At 39.1% G+C, this 20,078-nt stretch overlaps 1 protein-coding gene across 1 annotated transcript in view; it reads right to left on the reverse strand.

The window, feature by feature from the left end:
- Positions 1–7,115: 7,115 nt before the first annotated feature.
- Positions 7,116–20,078, reverse strand: part of COLEC11 (collectin subfamily member 11) — a 40,785-nt gene continuing 27,822 nt past the window's right edge. Inside the window, exons 4-7 of the mRNA XM_072857786.1 lie at positions 11,485–11,556; positions 10,740–10,793; positions 9,280–9,375; positions 7,116–9,105 (exon numbers count right to left, since the gene is read on the reverse strand). Of these exons, the coding sequence (XP_072713887.1) occupies positions 8,714–9,105; positions 9,280–9,375; positions 10,740–10,793; positions 11,485–11,556 (614 nt within the window). The 3' untranslated portion in view covers positions 7,116–8,713. The remainder of the gene's footprint in view (positions 9,106–9,279; positions 9,376–10,739; positions 10,794–11,484; positions 11,557–20,078) is intronic.

Genomic DNA, 20,078 nt, shown 5'->3' on the forward strand with positions numbered 1-20,078 from the left:
AACCGTTTTAAAAAATCAGTTCAGGGTAATTAAGGGTAAAAAAGGCTCACCAAAAGCTACAAAAGTAAGGAACTGCCCAGTTAATTATGCCCCATGATTGCTTTCTCTCAATCCTTTTTACATGAAATATTACTTTCTTCTTTTCTAGACTAATTTCATACATAATACCTTAGTTAATATTTATTTCCACTGTGTGTTTGTCTTTGATGTCTTTTCATTTTCATTACATACCTAGCCATAAACCTAGTCTGCATAATCATTATCATACTCTTTAAGATCTTTAAAAATTTCATAACAGGTTTAAATATTCCTCTCTGTAGTCTTATGACAAATGATTTTTCCCTGTCTGCTCACTATTAAAAAAGGATTTCTGTGAAAGCACTGATCTGTAGCCTCCAATCACACATATACATTACTTGTTTAAACAGCAGAGAAGGCCGGTTTTTTGCCTATATCCCATCTCAGCATAAACAGGGTAAAGAGTAAGGGAAGCAAAATACAGCCCGTAGGAAAAGGCATAAAACATTGTATAAATGCAAACATAAAGCATGCAGCATGCATCCAGCAGAAAAGGTGGGATGCACAGGACTCTGTATTGCCCGACTCTGCCAATGCCCATTCTGCTCCCAGGAGAGCCAGGACAATGCTGAGTGGTTTTGAAAATTCTGTCTTCATCCCTGGTTAGTCATCTCGACAAGGGCGGAAAAAGGCATGGGATCAGTGTGGGATTAAGTAAAAAAAGATCAAACATCACTTACAGTCAAATCACAGCAAAGCTGATTCAAAGAGACATGTATGGAAAATGTTCTCTTCTAGGATAAGAGGTAATCTAATGGTCCCTTTTCCCTGCAGCCAGCATACCATCAACTGGACATCACAGAACAGATGAGTTGTTGTTCTGTGAGCAATGGGGCTGAGAAAGGCTGGTTTCCTACAGTATCTGCCACTATTATCTCAAGTCTTCAGTGCCTAAAAAGGACAATTTCTAATCAAATCTTTTCCTGCGGTTAGGATTTTGTGTATTCTGTCTCCAAGATGACTCTTTGGTGTTTAACAACAGATGAGTTCACACTGCAGCCATTTCCTGAGGAGGGACTGAGGGAAATCTTTGTTCATTACCCACTTACATCTTTACACAAAATGTTTAAAAACTTCAGATCCCTGAGACCTCCTGTCACACCTGGCTGAAAATGGCGAAAAGGTTCAAAAGTTATTAGGAGGAAATACGGCATGCAATCACATTCGCCTCGTTCTTCGAAAACCGGGCTAACACTGGTGATAGGAGCAGCCAATACCTGAGGCAGGCACAGCTAGATAATGATTTGCAAGTGGCACCAGAAATGGAGATTTGGGCCCGTGTAAAAGTGGCCAAAGGTAAGGCCCACAAAGCACGAGAGCCGGTATCCCTGGTGTCAGCTAATAGTGGACATGCCACAGTACAGCCTGCTGTCAGCAAACCCAGGCCCTGCTGTATCTGACCTATAAGGTCAATGGGCACTGACTTCTCATCTGTTAGCAGCCAGCCCATTTCAGTTTAATTTAAAATCATGAAGCAGATTTGTCTCATGGGTTAGATTTGTTGATCTTCAATTTACTCTAAAGCAAAAACTGTCCAGACTTAAAGGAGATTCATCTTAGTTAATAGTATAAAACATATTTTCAAAAATCCATTTTAAATTGCTTATGATTCAAAACAACTGCACAGGCAAATCAATTTCCAAGATAATACAGTACGGAATATATAACAAAAGTATATAATTAACTTCCCTTGTGGGTCTGATGAGATACAAAAGGAAGAGAAGCTTTAAGAAGAAAACTGACACTGTGGAGACCAGGACAGTAGTCGCAAAGAGTATTTTTTAAAAAGTGATGTTATCATTAAGTGTTAGGCATGGTGTCAACACATCAGCTGTAATGCATTTATGCTTTTGCAGTGCAAGGTTAAGGGATCCAGAATTTATCTTCCACTTTCAGGAGCTTCTGAATGGTAAGACATAGCCAAAAATCAGCACAAAAAAGGAATTGCCTACATCAAGGTCAGCTATAGACTTTCTGCTAATCCAGCTGGGGATATTTAGAAGAGATATTGAACTTTACCTAAATAATTCACAAGTTCCTTATATTACATTTTTTTTATCTAGAGGACAAGGGAAGTGATGCTGGGGAAGAAGCAGGGAATGGGATTAAATAAAACAAGCTGGTATGTATATGTGCAGGGCACTTTGTAATAAGGAAGTTAGTCTTTTGCATTTTTATACCTTCTTTTATTTCAGTGTGTACTACAACACAGTGAACTGAACATATTGCTCTATTTCCCTCTTGCAGAATGTTTGTCTGTCCTTATCATTCCAATCCTACTAAAGAATGAAGCAGGAACAAAGTTGGATTTGTGGCTCTTTAGATATGCAACAAATCTTTTCTTCACTAGATGGCACCCGTCTACTCCTATGAATCAATGTTGAGTATGGCAAAAAGCAAAGGTTTAATTTTCAAAGAATAATATAAAATGATAGAGGACTTATTCTTTATGTTGAATGCTTTTACTGCTTCTTTGTTTTCTGCATCATACCCCTTGTGTACTTTCAAGGGTAAAGTTTCACAACATACATCTACTTCAACTATGTTACATTCAATATTTGTGTCACAACTCATTACAGCCCGGAAATTTGCATGAGAAATGTATCCATTACACCAGATCAGACTTTGAATAACAGTGGTCAGAATAAATTATAAACATCAAAATACCTCTCTCTCTCTTTCTTTCTGAAATAAGCATAAATATAGCATTTATGAAGATACTGTGCCAAATCCTCAGCAGGTATAAATCAATTTGGCTTCACTGAAGCTGATTGATGCCAGGTGAAGATCTGCACCTGCAATTTAGATGCTGGCCTGCAGAGCACAGCTTGACTTGTTTTCTTTTTCTTAACTCCAAGGCATGATAATTGAACTCATTTGGGCACACTTCTCACTTCTTAGTCAAAACTCCCACCTGGGTATTGGACTTAAAATCAGTGCACATCTCTTTGTTATAAATCAAAATAATCTTTTCACAAAGAAGAGAAGAAAGCTGACTAAAGACTTCAGAGCTGGGAAATCAGTTGTTCAATACCACATCAGTGGTTGCGCTCAATATCATGATAACTCTAATGCAAGCAGAAGAAAACTACTGCTCGGCTCCATCATTTTGCCCCTTACTGCCACTAGATGACAGTACGGTAACGCACGTATCGTTCAGCTGCACACCAGACCTTCCATTGCTGAATTCTTGCCAGTATTCACACTTTTATATGTAAAGAATATACAGAAAGGCATCAATACTACATAGCTAGCCTTTGACTAGCAGTGCTTAATTATATCCCCAGTGATTTCATATATTAATACACCCAAAGAGTAGTGGCTGCTATTATTTGGCCATAGACCCGAACTGCGCTTTATTTAGACACAGACATTATGCTAAACTGGTCACCTCCCTCTGTTTTTGTAGCTACCCATCCAGAGCTATACTGAGACATTTTGATGGAAAGGGCAGGATAATTATGTTTCCCTAGCAGGAAGCAGGAGGATGGCTGGAGGTAACATTTACATTCCGCCTCATGGGCGTCCCACTCACTGCCGGTTCTGCACATCCACTCGCCGCTTCTCCCACCTTTTCCATTTCATGCTCTCCCTCTTGAGAGGGCTTCCCTCCTCATCCAATTGAAAAGCTCCCGGCTAGGAGGAGACAGGCATCCAGAAAACCACCTTGAGCACACAGCTATCATCCTCTCCACAAACCCCTTCTCTCCCAATTCACATAATTTGTACTCTCCTAACACAGTAAAATTAAAAACAAACTGTTCTTTCTCTCAGCTGCTTTGTAAAGTAAATAGTCAAAACCCTCCACCGCGCATTTTTTTCCCTAAGTAAATCATAAGACTCTGGTTTCTTTTTACCCACAATAGCAAGGTCAGTTTTCCTCTCAGTAGGCTGGACTGCCTCTCCCCAGCCAGGAATATGCACCCCAGGGAATGGGTTGAGTAGCCAGCTCCAGTCCTGCACAATACCTCTCACATCACAGGCAGTTTCACAGACACACTTTCATTTCACGGAGCCTTTCCAGGTCCCCCCGGTGGACAAAACAAACATCTCTTGCTCCGTAATCTGTGGCAGACAGGTTGAGCGACATGGACCTGTTGGCACCAGAAGGCAAGCCAAAAACTGAAAACCAGGATCTCCAGAGAAAAGAGATTGACCCTTGGGACAAATCCATGCACACATTTATCTACGGAGCTAAGTGAGCAGAATGCTTGAAAATAAAGGCTAAGGGGAAGCAGTCCAGAAAGTGCAAGGGGTAGAGTCGTATATAATCAGTATTTGCATTGTAGGGTAATTTTCTACTCTAGGATTTGATTCAGCCACCAGCATCACAAGTCACGGAGTTTCCCCTAAAAACTACACATGGATGTAGACCTAGGGGAAACCTCCAATTTCTGCTTTACTGGAAATTTGGTTACTTTGACATCTTTTTGTTTTAGTTCAGGATGAAAGTATATTTGTAAGATTTTCATATTTAAAAATGCTTGTATTTGTTTTATCTTATTTAATAATTGGACACTTATAATAGTGCATAAACTGCTAGGTATATGGCATAATACTTAAATGAATCATTTTCATAATCAGTAAGAATATATTCTACTTTATGTTGGTTGAACTATCTATTGCTTTGTATTCAGAGTGTTTACAGTGTCATAGCAGTCCCAGAAGGAGAAACCGATTCAAGCATCAAACTCTTTCAGTATGGCAAACAACAGAACTCTCAAAAAGATAACTTGTTCCCATTGGAAATAAAGACACAAAGAATAAAGTAACATATTTCAAGCATTATAGTGAACACTGTTACTGACATGGTGTAAAACATATTAACAATAAAATAAAAATTAATTCCCTTTATGGATCAAGACGAAGCTTCAGAACTCAGAAATGAAATTCTGAAAAATTCCAAAAGGAAACATCTTGAAAAATGTCTACTTCATAACTTCTTTGTCCATCCTGAACCTTCATCATATTTTACAATAAAAATGGTTTTAATTTCATCTTATTTCACTTTTCATCAAAAACTGTAACAAAAAAAGTCCAACCAGCTGCTATTTTGTAAGGCATATTTGAACTGGCATTTCCTGAGCTTATGAAAAACGAAGCACTCCATTTTACTTATATGAATAAGGATGCTCTATATGCTATGTATAAATATTAATTTTTTACAGTTCTTCTCTGTGACATAAGACAGTTTAAAACTCACAGCCAGGTAGAAGTTCTGCTGCTAACCTGCAACCTGTCACAAAACCATATTTTCAGGGATAATCACGTCAGCTGTCAGGGCACAGCGAGGACCAACTGGTCCATGAGGGATGGCGAAGCAGGAGCCGAGCAGGATAACAAGGCAGGTGGGAGCATCACCTTCCACCAAGGAGCCAGGATGCGGAGTGGCAAATCCTGTGAAGCGGCGATCGGGGTCAGACATTGTCCGGTGCTCTGCCGGGACATCCACAGCGACGCAGGGCTCTCACTGGCAATGCAGCTCCCCTTGGACTCAGCCAGCTAAATGCTTTACCTTTGCCAAGTCATCTCCTAGAAGGGGGACGCACGTCTGGCCCTGACATCAGTAATACAACAACACAGCCTTCGCAGCTAAAGGTGTGGAACATAGTTGAATGAAATATGCATTTATGTGAAGAAGTCATTCAAGAGCATGCATGGGTGACTATATAAAAAAAGCCCTGTTATTGTTGCCTTCTTAAAATGTACCAATATGCCCCTTAATTAAGAATAAAATAAATAAGGGCTATGGGGAAATATTTATGAGGAAAAATCATCCATCAAAAGTAAAGGAGATAAGAACAGTCTGGGAAACCTCAGTGCATGCTTGCCAGACAGACGTGTTCCAAAGGCTTCTGTAGAGCCACACAAGATGAGTAATGATATTACAATGCAGATTTTAATGCACATGGAAAATACCCCAAATAAAACTAACTTATCATTTGATTTTTTCCTAAAACAATAGCTCCAAATTCCCCTGAGAGTAATGGAAATCTTACCATGCACATCAGCAGGCTTCGTGCAGGCTGAGCGCTACATGCAACATTGATTTCTGCCTCCAGCAAGGGTCCACCTATGGGGGCCAGCAACTGGAGGGTGAAAGAAATGATGAAGGGCTCATTCATTTCCAATCCCTCCATCATTTCTTGCCCAGTTCCTCGCAGGCACAAATATCAGATATGCAGTCTTTGCTCCTTGCAGGACAGCTAGAGACCTTACACACTAGCCTTGTTCCCCTTGCCCAAATGGTGAAATAAGGACTGTTGCAGCCTTATGCAGAATGTACAGGGTTCTGACGATACAACTGATGTCCTTTATATCTCGTATATCAAAAATGCATCCTAAAGAACACGAAAACTGGGGGAAATAAATGTTTTTTCCATTGCCTTTATTTTTCATCTTAAATTTTAATAGAAACTGGGACTCCTTAAATGCTCTACACATCAAGGCAATCTTTATAAACATGGTGTGACTTCCAGCTAAAATAGGAGCATCTGGCATCTGAAAAAGCTTCCCACCTCCTCAAAAGGCCTCTCTTCATGTTTCTGAGGAAATCGAACATTACAACAGAGACTTGCAAAACCTGGGTGAAAAATAAACAGTTAGCAACTTCAGCACATACATAATGAGGGAGCTCCAGATATCTGCAACTCAGATTTGGACTGGTTTAATATAGCTACAATGATTTGACAAAAGTATGTTGGAAATTTAAATAGTTTCTGAGGCTTTCTATAGCAGGCAGGAAACAATCATGATATTCAAAAGGCGCTATTCTAAACAAACAAACTGCTCCACTGGAATTGTTAGCTCCCTGCAAATTCTGTAAAGAGTCTTTGAATATTAGTGTAGAACCATATTCACATGATTTAATAGATTTCAATATACAGTTGGAAGAACACCTAAAATATAGGTATCATACCTACCTTTATTAGAAAGAAAGTAAAGCAATCAAAGGACTGTTCGTTCCTTAGAGTGATTGCTCTGGAGCTGGGCTGATAATTCAAATTATATAGGAATTTGCTACTGATCTTCAAAATTAATAGCAAACATATATATATATAATGGATTCAAATTCACGGAGTAAATATAGCAAGCAAAATTGCTTGTTTTCTTAGGTATATAATAATAGCATCGCATCAAATATTGTCAGGCTCTGTGGATATGAACAGAATTGTATGGTCATTGATTGTTTATATACCATGGCACTGCAGAGTTGCTATGAGTTGGTCTTGCCTTGCTGTAGGGAAATCTCTGGGACCACATGCCACATCCGCTGTGGATATCCTGTAGATTAATCTCCCGTAATGATCAGATATGTATTTTGATTACTATGTTATACAAAAGATCATTTCTCCTTAAAAATAATCTTAAAACACTGTGCAAGGTATTCCTGAAAAAACACAGTCAGAGATTTTGCAGTCATCTTTCTATGCCTAACAGCAAGATAAGATGTCATGCACTGGCTCTTAGGAAGATCCAAAGTAATTCATCATTTCCTTTGTGAAATTATGTTGCTGGTTTTTTAAATATACATCTCATTTTCCACCACATGCAATTGTAAATTTGGTACATAAATTATTTGTGCAAAATCACTTATTACTGCTATATACATAATCAGGAAAATTTTGGAAACTTTTGCTGTTTTTCAGGGGGTCATCCTTACAATCTGAGTAAACATGGAAGCTGTTTTCCTACCAAAAGGAACTACTAGCTAAACCATTTTTATGAGATTCATTGTCTACTTATGAAGCCTGCCTTAAATTGTGGCGGGCCGGTATTTTGTTTGTTTTGTAACAAGATGCACCAAGATCATCTTATACAAATGTGAAATGTGTTTACTTTAAGAAATTATTTGGGGCCTGAAATAGTTCATGCACTGAATCATTCTCAACTAAAGAATGCAGAAAACCAAAATCTTACTTTTACCTTTAGCCAACCCCAAAACACCCATCTGGCAGGGATCCCTCTTTCAGTACTAAATTATAAGAACTTTGTCCTTCCTCAGCACTAAAACTCAGTTTACTTAAGTGCCTCCTTGTCAAACATCTGTGAACAGTTTAGTAAAGAAACCTTACAAAATTGGTAGGACTCCTGACTTGGTTTGCTTTGGCTGTTTTTCAAAAGAAAGTTGTAACACCTTCACATCCAAAAAACTTACAGTAATATTTGTACTTATTAACTGGAGTATACAAAATATTTGCCTTGTTGCTGAAATATCCCTGTGGCACTACAAGCAATTAACATTTATAACTACAAATTTTGCTAAGATAAAAGAATATCAGGAATCTACTTCTTCAGAAATAATCACTCTAACAACTAGAGGCCAAATTCTGCCTTCCCTTACAGTCATGCAATTGCATTTGTTAACGGTTGTGAGGGCAGAATTTAGCCCCAAACCACATTTTTATCTAAATACATATATTTTCCTACAGAAAAAACAAGCTATGTCTTATCACTGCTCTTCCCTTCTGAAGGGTAAATACTGATATTTGAAATACCTAAATTGTATTTACAGCTGTAATTTACAACACTGATGCCACATACTTGCAAAATATCACTTGTACTCTATAAACATGGAGTAACTTGTACAATCGTCTTAAAAACTTTTCTTAAAATAAAGAAAGAGCAGACAAGCTTAGACATTTTCTTTGTCAAATTCACACACAAAATACATGGTAATATGACACGCAACATCATTCCACCCTCCAGACGCCACCATCTCCACACAGTCCTCCTCGTCATAAGCATTGTTGGGCTCCCCACTGCGCCATTTGTTGAAGGTCTGCATGGGCGATCGGTCAGAATAGACAAAATTTCCCTCTTTCTCTAGGTCGTTAATCCCAATGAAAACTCTGGTGAGCCCGGCTTGGTTGATGTACGAGGCGATCAGATTGTTGGCAGTCTCGTCCTTGGGCATGCTCAGCGTCCCTCCTCTTCCGTGGCAGTAGAGCTGGGCTTCCTTGTATCTTTTCTCTTCCTTCACCAGCAGATATATCTTATTATCTGTCTCACGCACACCAGCAACAGCTGCGGGGGAGGGCAGTGCTGAAAAGTGAGCACTCGCATTTCTATAAACCAACTTACTGTACACCCCAAAATAGCTTCACAAATCAGATGCGGGACGGTGACGCTCTCTACGAGCAATTACACCGGTAAAACGAGGCAACAAGAAAGGACAATATTTATATGAAATTAACCTACCATTTTTTATGAATTTTAGTTCCGTTGTCAGCTGGGCCACTTGGATATCCATTTCACCTATAGCCTTCCTTAGCTGGCTGCACTCACAGGGGATGCCTGTGAAATGATACAGATACACCAAAATCAAAAAGCTATCTAATTTCAATAATTATCTGAACAATTTTATGAAAAGGCCCAGCGGGGCAGCCCTGGAGAGGGCTGTCTTGCAAATAACAGACAGAAACCTAGAGCCTTTGCTACCCTGCTCCATCGTATGGCTCGCATGAGTGTCTGGGCCTATGCAGAACAGTTCGGTTCACTTTTCACAAAGCTTCAGCCCTGCATGATTAGTGCTAACCTAAACACAGACAGATATTCCCTGAAAATAAAACCCAGAATTTTTTTTAACTAAAAACATTTGTCAAAATTTCCCATTTTGAGTAAAATTATTCTCTTCACTCTTCTCCAAAGAGCACTTTTTCCACAGCAAAAATCTGCACAGCACCTTGTTCGCCTGTTCCTCGTGAGGAACATAAAACACAGCAGATCCAAAAGTCTAATATTCCAACCATGTAATGCACATAATTATCTGCAAAATGTAGTTCTGTACTTTTGAAAGTACAGAATTTACAGTTCTTCTTCCAATAAAATGAGACAATAGAAAACCATCTATTAACCCAAATTGATATTGGTTTGACAAAGATAATCTGAATACTAAAAGGATAATTGTTACATCTATGAGCTAAAAACTCAAAACGAGGATCAATTACAGTTTCCAGTTCTGTGTGTAATTATTCAAATCTGCATTTGACTACCCAATAACTCAGCTTAGGTGTCTAAGTCAGTCTAAGCACAGGGTACTTACACTGCAAAACTGTGCTTGATGACTAGGTACATGATACTCTGGCTCAAGAATTAGAGTGACAAATTATGTTTTCATGAGAAAATGAGTTGGTGCACCTCTAGTGCACCCTGCCAGGAAGGGATGAATTGGGTAAAATCTGAATCTGCCACTTTTGTAAGGCTTACACTTCGTATTCCAGGCTTTTGCCTTTTTCTCTGGAAGATCTGTATTCCTGGTAATCTCCTGCTCCTGTAACAATAATCCATGGAAGGGCAGGAGCTTCCAACGTGCTCATTTGTGTTGGCTGGAAGCCAGAGTGGGATATGCAGAGATGTCCCTTTGCACTGGTGATGAATGATACGGACAATTGCACTTCAGTTCCCGCTAGTCTTCTGGCATGATCACGCATCTGAGGAGCTCCGAGACATTGTTTCAACAAATACACTACAAGTCCAGCAACTACTGCAGCTTCAATAATTTTAAGTAATTTGAAAATATTACAGTGAAATATTACAGTGTCTATACAAATATTTAATTTTTCATTATTTCCCCCAGTATGTAAACAGACATGTATTTTTGGTGATGATGCATGCATTTTGTAAAATCCTTCACATACACAAGGTGTGTCATGGATTACCTGGGTCACCATTAGGACCTGGTGGTCCTATGTCACCATTATCTCCTTTTTCACCTAAGGACATGAAAAAGAATATAAATTTAAGGCAGCTTTTTTGGTCAACAGTTCATTTAGCACTATTTAGCACATTTTTTCTGCCCAAGCAAAAATAAAGATTTTTCTGTCCTAGTCATTCCACAACAAAGACCAACCAAAGCTATGAAACTTGAACACAAAAGAATATGTACCAATATCCATTTTTTGACATTCATTAACTTCACAGAACCAATCAGTTCAGGTGTTGTAGAGGGAAAAGGGCTCGATATGCTACACTGGTGCCTAAATCTAGATTCATAATCCAGATGCTTAAGTAAACATTGGTCCAAATAACTTAACCAAAGTCACATAGAGCCCATGGAGTAGGCAAGATTAGAATCCAAGTCTTCTGGCTCTCAAAAGTCTGCCAAAATACAGTGCATCTTCCCATCTGCTTTTCTTAACTGTCCACCTTTGTGTGATGGTGCACAAAGTTCTTTATTTAGCCTTAAACCAAGATTCTCACCCTGGTAAATATACAGCTGTCAGAGCAAAAGGTAACTGGTTGAGAGACCTCAGTCATCTGGCTGACTATGGTGTGAGAAACTCCCTATTATGGTAAACTCTGAGACTTGTTAACCTTTTCAAGCCCCTAAACTTTTCTCAAACATAAATGATCACAGATTTTTCATCTGAAACACAAATGGAGAAACAATTGAACCAAGCATACCTTTTGAACCAATAGGACCAATTTTTCCATGCCGTCCCATGCTGCCTTTCTGTCCTTTGTCTCCCATTTCTCCTATACATAACAGAAAGACGAAAGACACAAAGTAGCAATGTAGTCCGATTCATTCAGATTCTAGCACGCTTGCAACATCAGTTTTTATAATGAGCAAAAACACACTGTATCCTCAGTGTTCATTGAACTCCAGAGGTACAGCTCACTCTTTGTGAAGAACTTGCGTATAACAACCTAGACAGTGATTTAATCTTTGCAAAGCAATTGACATTAATGAGGCATGCAGATGTAAATGAAAATGGATCTTGGCTGAGAGCCACTGGAAAAGCTTTTGCAAACTTCTCTCAGATGATCATGCCAGAATTATGTTGAAAATGAGGGGAGATTGCATTCAAACATGAATCAGTGGATTAAAATTATCATGGAGTCGAGAATCACAGAATCATATAGGTTGGAAAAGACCTTTAAGATCATCAAGTCCAACCGTAAACCTAACACTACCAAATCCACCACTACACCATGTCCCTAAGCACCTCATCCAAACGTCTTTTAAATACCTCCAGGGATGGTGACTCAACCACTTCCCTGGGCAGCCTGTTCCAATGCTTGATAACCCTTTCAGTGAAGTAAAATTTCCTAATATCCAGTCTAAACCTCCCCTGGCACAACGTGAGGCCATTTCCTCTTGTCCTATCACTTGTTACCTGGGAGAAGAGACCGACCCCCACCTCGCTACAACCTCCTTTCAGGTAGCTGTAGAGAGCGATAAGGTCTCCCCTCAGCCTCTGCTCCTCCAGGCTAAACAGCCCCAGTTCCCTCAGCCGCTCCTCACAGGACTTGTTCTCCAGACCCTTCACCAGCTTCGTTGCCCTTCTCTGGACACGCTCCAGCACCTCAATGTCTCTCTTGTAGTGGGGGGCCCAAAACTGAACACAGTATTCCAGGTGCGGCCTCACCAGTGCTGAGTACAGGGGCACGATCACTTCCCTAGTCCTGCTGGCCACACTATTCCTGATACAAGCCAGGATGCTATTGGCTTTCTTGGCCACCTGGGCACACTGCTGGCTCATATTCAGCCAGCTGTCAACCAACACCCCCAGGTCCTTCTCTGCTGGGCAGCTTTCCAGCCACTCTTCCCCAAGCCTGTAGTGTCGCATGGGGAGAAGACCTAAAGGATCCGAGCACAACTGACGGTTTCATCTAATACAGTAGCTCCCCTGTAACTGAGGGCTGAATCTGGGCTTAATGGCTTATTTATACAATATAAAAACTGTGGAATTTTGCATTTGGAGATTACATTAATGAAAAATGAAAGTTAATGGAAATCTTACATAGACATATATACATATACAGACACATACACATGTTCATACGAAGTCTGACTCAAACCAGCGATGTTGAATGTTACTAATTTTAAAGACAGTTCTACAGTATACTTCAAAGTGCAGCTGTAGCAAAGGAGCTGCTAAAAAGTAATTTTCCTCAGCTGTGTTTTTACAAATAAAAGGCAACTATCCACCTCTTAAGGTCAATTGAAATTGTTAACAAATCTGCATGAACCAGCCACTGTCACCTATCTGTGTCCATGAGGCATACCCAGAAATCTAATGTAAGACAGCTTGATTCACTTACTTTGTCTGACTTTGACCTCTTTTCTATTAGTTGTACTTTCCTGTGTGATGCAAAGTGAGTATTAGAATGGCTTCAGGGGAAACAGAATTTGCACTGGAACAGGCAGTTTCTTTGCCATCACTGTCTTCACAAACCAAGCTGAAGCACTGTTACTAATAAAATGTGTGCCACAGTCCAAGTATTGATGTCATTGATCTGAGCTCCTCCAGAGCTCAAATAAAACAGATAAAATATGCCTGTTACATCATACATTTTTTATGGATGGCATTTCTCAAAAATTATGAATAATAATTATCTTAATGGTGTGAATCTGAGAGAAGAACTTTAGCCTATAATAGCAAAGCCTTATTCAACCCCATGTCTACAGAGCTCATCTACAAGTTTAGGGGATCAGCAGTTGAAATTAGTAAGCACTAGTCACCTCATAGGGTAAATACAGGAGGCTTACACATGACTAAAGGTTTTGGCTTAAACCAAGCTGTTTATAGTCAATAAACTCTACATAGTCTAAGCTTGTCAGATTATTATTTCTAAATGATACTTTGGTTCTGGCATTGGTTTAGAGACGATCCTCTGATTTGTTTTAGGTAGACTTTCTAAGACCTATGAAATGAGACCTGTCATTTTGTTACACTCACTCTGTAGTGAATGTGGCAGAGTTTGTCTGATGCTGCAGTTCCTATGGCCCGAGGAGCCTCAGGAAATAATACTGCATCTCAGTCTACATTGGTGATACCCTTTCCTGGGTGCAACACCTGAGCAAATCAATGCTCTGCCATCAGATTGAGGCCTCTCTGTATCATGATTTCAAGGAGAAATGTGGTCTGGAGGCAGCACAGCTGTACAGCTATGTCATATAAGATAGGTTTCCCACTGTACCACACAATATTAATGGAGAGTGGGTATGGAGGGACTACAGGGATGAGAAGCCAAATGCCTTCTGAGGCTCCCATCCTGCAGAAACCCAAGACTGAGACTGCTTTAGGAAATACTGATGCAGTTTTTTCAATGATTGTTGAAAAAATTGTTTCTTTGCTCAAAGCAACATCTGTTATGCACTGTTTGGCTACACAGGAGCAAGGAATCAATAAGACAAGTTAAGAGGAAAATCTACCACAGGGATCCAGCAACTGAACTTGTGTAAGTTGTCACAGCTCAGCCTCGGTTGTGGATCTATGACACCCGAAGAACTGTTGCCCTCTGTTGTTACTGCAACTGAACAGACAGTCACATATTTCCTCTATATATTTTTAAAAGCTGGATAATTTTATGACCCATTTCATCATTACCTTTAACTTAAAAGTGTAATCAGTAACAACTTTCAGAATATAAGCTGATCACCACTGGGCTAAGATGTCCTCTGTATTACTCCATGAAGTCTCAAGCAACTGTCGCTTGATGGCATGAGTCAGGAAGAAATAATTTCCTCTGAACTGAGAGAAGCCAAAAATGTATGGTTCGTGGTCTAATTAATTACTGGCAAGTCCTACAATCAATGATTTCCATTATTTCCAACAAGGATCAAATTCAATTAGGAAATTTTACCAGAAACCAAAAATATTTTTCTTTTATGCTATATATTCCTACTGGAAGAATGGAAGTAATCCACTCAGCCAGCTGAAGATCTACTTTCTGGAATATAGCTTCACTTTCAGAAGAGATTCATGGCTTGCCTTAAAGATGCAATCCGTTGTGCTGTGCAGGTTATAAAGATACTGATGCTACCATTAGATATTTATCCAATATAGATAGTATATTGAGAGGGTATTTCCTTGAAAATCTCTAAAGTATCAGCTTGTAATGAGTTTATCAAGTTGCTCTGGAAGTGACCTTTCTTGCTTTGGATATTTATGAATTGGGATTACCATAACAGATTGTTAGATGTTTGAATACTTTCTCTTTTCAGGCTGCTACACCTGAAATGAAATAAACACATAGATCTAACGCATAAATAAAATATAATATATAAGATGACTTCACTTTCTTTCTCATAAATACTGCCCAGAAAACGAACTACTCAGTAATAGCCAGTAAAAGCTACGTGATCTGCTCAGAAGTGAAAGTGTTTTATCTCAAACAATGAAGACATACATTAAGTCTCCTGTGCTCATTAAAAGAACTGTTTGGATTTGGTTTTCTCTTACAGTGACTAACCCCTGCTTCTACTCCAGGGGCTTGCTTATTCTGCTTCTTCTGCAGAATAAATCACAAGGTTTCAAGAGAGACCCATCTGCCTTGAGGGTTTCAAAAGTTTTAATACCTTCTGTAAAGTCCTTTTTAGTGGCCCTATGATTGCCAAAAATGCAGTCTAAAGAGTCTTAATGAAATCAGGAAGTGAGAGCTGGAAAAAAATGAGGACAATGAAAGAAATTAAGTCTCCATAGACCAAAAGTAGGAAATCTAACAGAAAGTTTGAATGGAGAATATGAAGCAAGTCATCTGTCATCTTTCAGATGAAGGTGGTATATACTGGAACCAATTATAGAAGACTTAAAGGATTTTGGAAGGAACTGAAGAGAAGGAAACTAAATGATCTTCTTGGTGGCCTTTTCAGGCCCACAAACAAGAGAAGAAATAAAATACAGGAGATGAATAGTGGGCTGCACAACCAGTGAAAAAATGAGGGCTTTGGCTCTGTGCAACACTATAAATGGGGATCTTCATACAGTATGGCCAATATCTTCAGACAGAATTAATTGGAACAGACAAGAAGGTATAAAACTATTTAAAAAAAGAAAAAGGTGTCAAAAAGACAAATCCAGCAGAAACACAAACTCACCATGTCACAGACAAATTGAGTTGAATTGTGTCAAAGGGAAGAGAGCAGTAGTTTACTTCCCAAACTTAAGGATTTGAAGACAAATCAGATAGAAATTCTTCATGATTTGACATAGCAGACATCACGGACACCTACCTAAAAACGAAAGTAGAAGTGTACCAAACCAGACCAAAGGCCACTTGAATCTAGTGCCATCTTTGACAGCAATCTGCAGAGGATACTCAGAAAAAGAACGTAAGATACAGACCAAGCTTACAATGTCTTTCCCCCAGTATACCTCCTTAGTCTTGCAGCAGTCAGTATTTCCAAGGCAAAATTTAGCCTGCCTTGAATGAGAAAAGTATTTTTAAATAATATAATGATGTTATGGTATGGTAGTAATCTACATTCGGGACAGTTAACTTTTAAAACTAGTGGCAACTGGAAATCAGAAAATTCTGAATATACCAATAGACTACGGTACTGCTTTACGCCAAATAATCTGAATTATCCACACCATTGCAGGTTGGTGATCGGCCAAGGAACAGTGGTTACAACACAGTTACATCTTATATGAACAAAGAGTGGATAATCCCAGGTGGCATTTTATGTAGTTGGGGCAAATTAATTTCACCCAGCATTAGCCACCTGAAAGTTGGGTTTTTAGTCTAAGCTATTTATCTAAGCCCCCTTGGTAGGCAATGGAGGAATAAACACCTCTCAGCAGTGATCCATCCAACTCATGTTAGACAGGTATCTTAATGACAAAGTGAAACTTTGAAAGCTTTGCATAACAAACAGGAAAAAAAAAAAAAAGATGAAACTATTATCAATCCACACGGACTAGAAATCAGAAAGGCTAGAAAATTTGCAAAGGAAACTAAATATAGTAAGAAAAAATGCAATCTAGGAAGGCAGCAGAAAAGTTTAAAGGATTTTAAAGTACATTCAAAACAAAAGAAATGGAAATAGTATGATCCATTCCTGAATGGGGGAGTTTATATTCAGATGCATACAAACACAAATAACTGCACTTATGAAACATATATCTTGCCAGAATTCTATTACCAACATAATACCAAGCTTGTTCAGACCAGTGGTTCCTCTAGCCCAACACGCTGATTCCCACAGTGGCAGCAAGAGGTGCAATATAGGGGGGTCACGCAACCCCAGCCACTATCTGCAGTCCATTGCAGATGGAGTTGCCAAATCGGTCCCCCAGCGGTTTCAGTGAGTGCCTCCTAGTTCAGGTACGATGGGATCGGGTGAATAGCAAGTCGCCTCACTCACTGCTTTTGTGATTCTGTAACCTTGATCATATCCTCCTCAGACTCCTCCGTACAGATGGAAGAGTCTCAACCTTTCCACCTTCTCCTTACGAGGCAGCTCCTCCATCTTCTTCACATTTCTGGTGCCCCTCTCTAATCTCTCATCTCCTTCTTGAGAGACAGAGGCCAGAACCACACTCATGTCAGGTGCATGTCAGGCTTTTATACAGAGTAAAATCAGCTGCAAAAATGAGCTTCCTGTTTTGTCCTTGGTATCTTTTCTGATAATGCACAGCATTTTGTTGGCTTTGGGGCTGCTGCTAATGATTTCGGAGCAGTTCTCAAGTTTTAAGTGACAGTTCTGGTTTTTGGCATCAAGTAAGTATGGATTAAATTATGTATCCTTAATGTCCCTAGGCAATACAGTTATTTACACTGAAGCCCATCTGCCATCTTTTTGTCCACTCAGTTTAGCACATATTTTCTCAAAATCCTGTTGAGTTCAGGTGGAACTGAAAGACAGTTTTGAACCAGATACCCACTTTGTGAATCCACAACTGTCAATGTCAGGACTTTTATATGGAATCCTGCCTGCAGCACTCCTCAGTGAGCAATAAATTCATGTAAAAGTTGACTCAGAAATTTAAAGGATTGATTGATTACATATTAATGAGCAATCAGTAATACTAAAATATAAATTAAGATATTATTACCTCTCTTTAGAATTTGATTATATAAATGACTGAGCACTCTGGCTCCAATCCAGTTAAATTAATGAGTCTTCTCTCAGACTTAAGAGGCTATGTCTGTACTAGTAAACTAAATGCCTGGGATTGTTCCCTGGCAGTGGGAACCAGGTGGCCGAGAATGGTACACTCCACGATATTAAATTGTCTTACTCTTCAAACCAGCATAATCACTTGCAAGCTGTTCATTGTGTTAGCTCGCAAAATGTGCCCAAGAATTGTCTGGGAAAGTGTTTGCTGGCACAAGATGAAACCATGCCAGGGACTGTGTTAACACTGCAAAGGTAGAGACAGACATTTGAGTTCCATGCCCAAGAATGGTATGTGACTCTGCTTCACATACCAGTATAAACTAAGATGCATAAAGGCTGAAATTAAAATACTAAAATAATGTTTTTTCAAATGGTTATGGCTCTAAGAAAAAATGTAGAATCATACAATCACTGGGTTGGAAGGGACCTTTAAAGGTCATCTAGTCCAACCCCCCCTGCAATGAGCAGGGACATCTTCAACTAGATTGGGTTGCTCAGAACCCCCTTTGCAACATAAAATGTCTTGAAGAACACATTTTTGATGTGCTGTGCCTTTGATTATGCATTCCAACAGTAAATTCACCCTCTCCTCCTTATTTCGATTGCCATAAGCAGAACACATGCTACTCTGGGAATATTCACAGTATTGTATTGTTATTGAAATATCTCAGTGGAATTTGCATACATGGAAGTTTCAGCTTCACAGATAAGATCATGACTCCGTGAAATAATTGAGTTCACTCTCAATGTGGGAGTGAGCAGTAGAGCAATCAGGGCAAGTGGGGAAAGTTACATCTATTAACTTCACACCCCAAAACTTGCACTGCAGTACACTCTACTTTTGTCTGAATCAGCCATTTTACTTGATCCAGCACTCTATGCTTTACATAAGGCCAACACAGTTTTATATTCTGCTGACATGCTATGCATCACAATTGACCTATACAATTAATTAAGAGCAATGAGGAAAGTAAGTGGAATTTAACCTTAATCAGTGCCCAAAGACATCAGGATGTCTGATGTCACCCTGGAACATCAGGGCACTCAGAACCAGATTTATTTCCAGTAAGCACCAGAAAGTTTTAATATTTATCAGTTTCTGAATGACCAAAGTCTGAAAATATCATGAGGAAAGGATATGATAAAAACATTTGCAGCACTTTTGAATCTTGAGATATTTGTTTCAGGTCAAATATACCATAAGAAAACCATTTCTTTTGTATGTTATTTATTCACTAATTACTATATACCTAAGGAGTTCAAAGAAACTAAGTACATTTTCTTAGGATGAACTTGCCTGAGAAATCAAACAAAGAAAGGGGATATTTAAAAAAAAAAAAAAAGATTACTGTGATTCTGATAATGTAAATTAACACCAAAAGTAGAAAACTCTAAAAATGTTGCAGAAGAATTACAGTTCTTCCTCATGTAAACCATCACTTACTCCAATAGCAGAAAAATACACTGAAATTTAGCAGTTTCCATCAACAGAAGGAGCCAAATATTAGCCCAACAAGACAACAATTATCAGGCTTCAATAGAAATACAGGAGGTCAAACATGTTACCACAGTGACTGCAGTTTAACAGGCTACTGCACAGAAACAGAGCTGCTGTGATCACCTATGTGTGCTCTTAGAAAGGAGCAAATGCAAAGTGACACAACAATTTTATCCATCTTTCATTATTCACTCAGCTATGTGTTATGTACCTGGACCACAGGTCTAAGCTTTACACCCACTGAGGAATTTAAAGGACATCAGTGGCGTATGCCCATCAAGAGATCAAAACCAGAGCCAAAAAGCAAAGCCAATAGCAGGGCATGAACAGATATTAGATAATCTGTCCAGGAAAAAGGTGATGAACTGGTTATTTCTGAGATCAACATAGTGAACAAATTATCAGCCTCCAAATGATGCTCAGTTCTTAACCCTCCATAAATAAGATGAACCACCAAATAGGAAAAAGACATCAGTGTGTTGGATATTTCAGTGTTAGCGGCTCACATGAGTTTTCCCAATAATATTGTCATATTTTATTTTTGCCTCAAAGTTCCAGCTTCTGGATAACAAACAGGAAAACCCTTGGACTGCTGGAAGAGAATATACAGTTGAGCCACTCTCATTCAGCTTGAGAGACTAGAAAAAT

This window comes from Ciconia boyciana, chromosome 3, assembly GCF_034638445.1.
Source record: "Ciconia boyciana chromosome 3, ASM3463844v1, whole genome shotgun sequence".
Lineage (NCBI taxonomy): Eukaryota > Metazoa > Chordata > Aves > Ciconiiformes > Ciconiidae > Ciconia > Ciconia boyciana.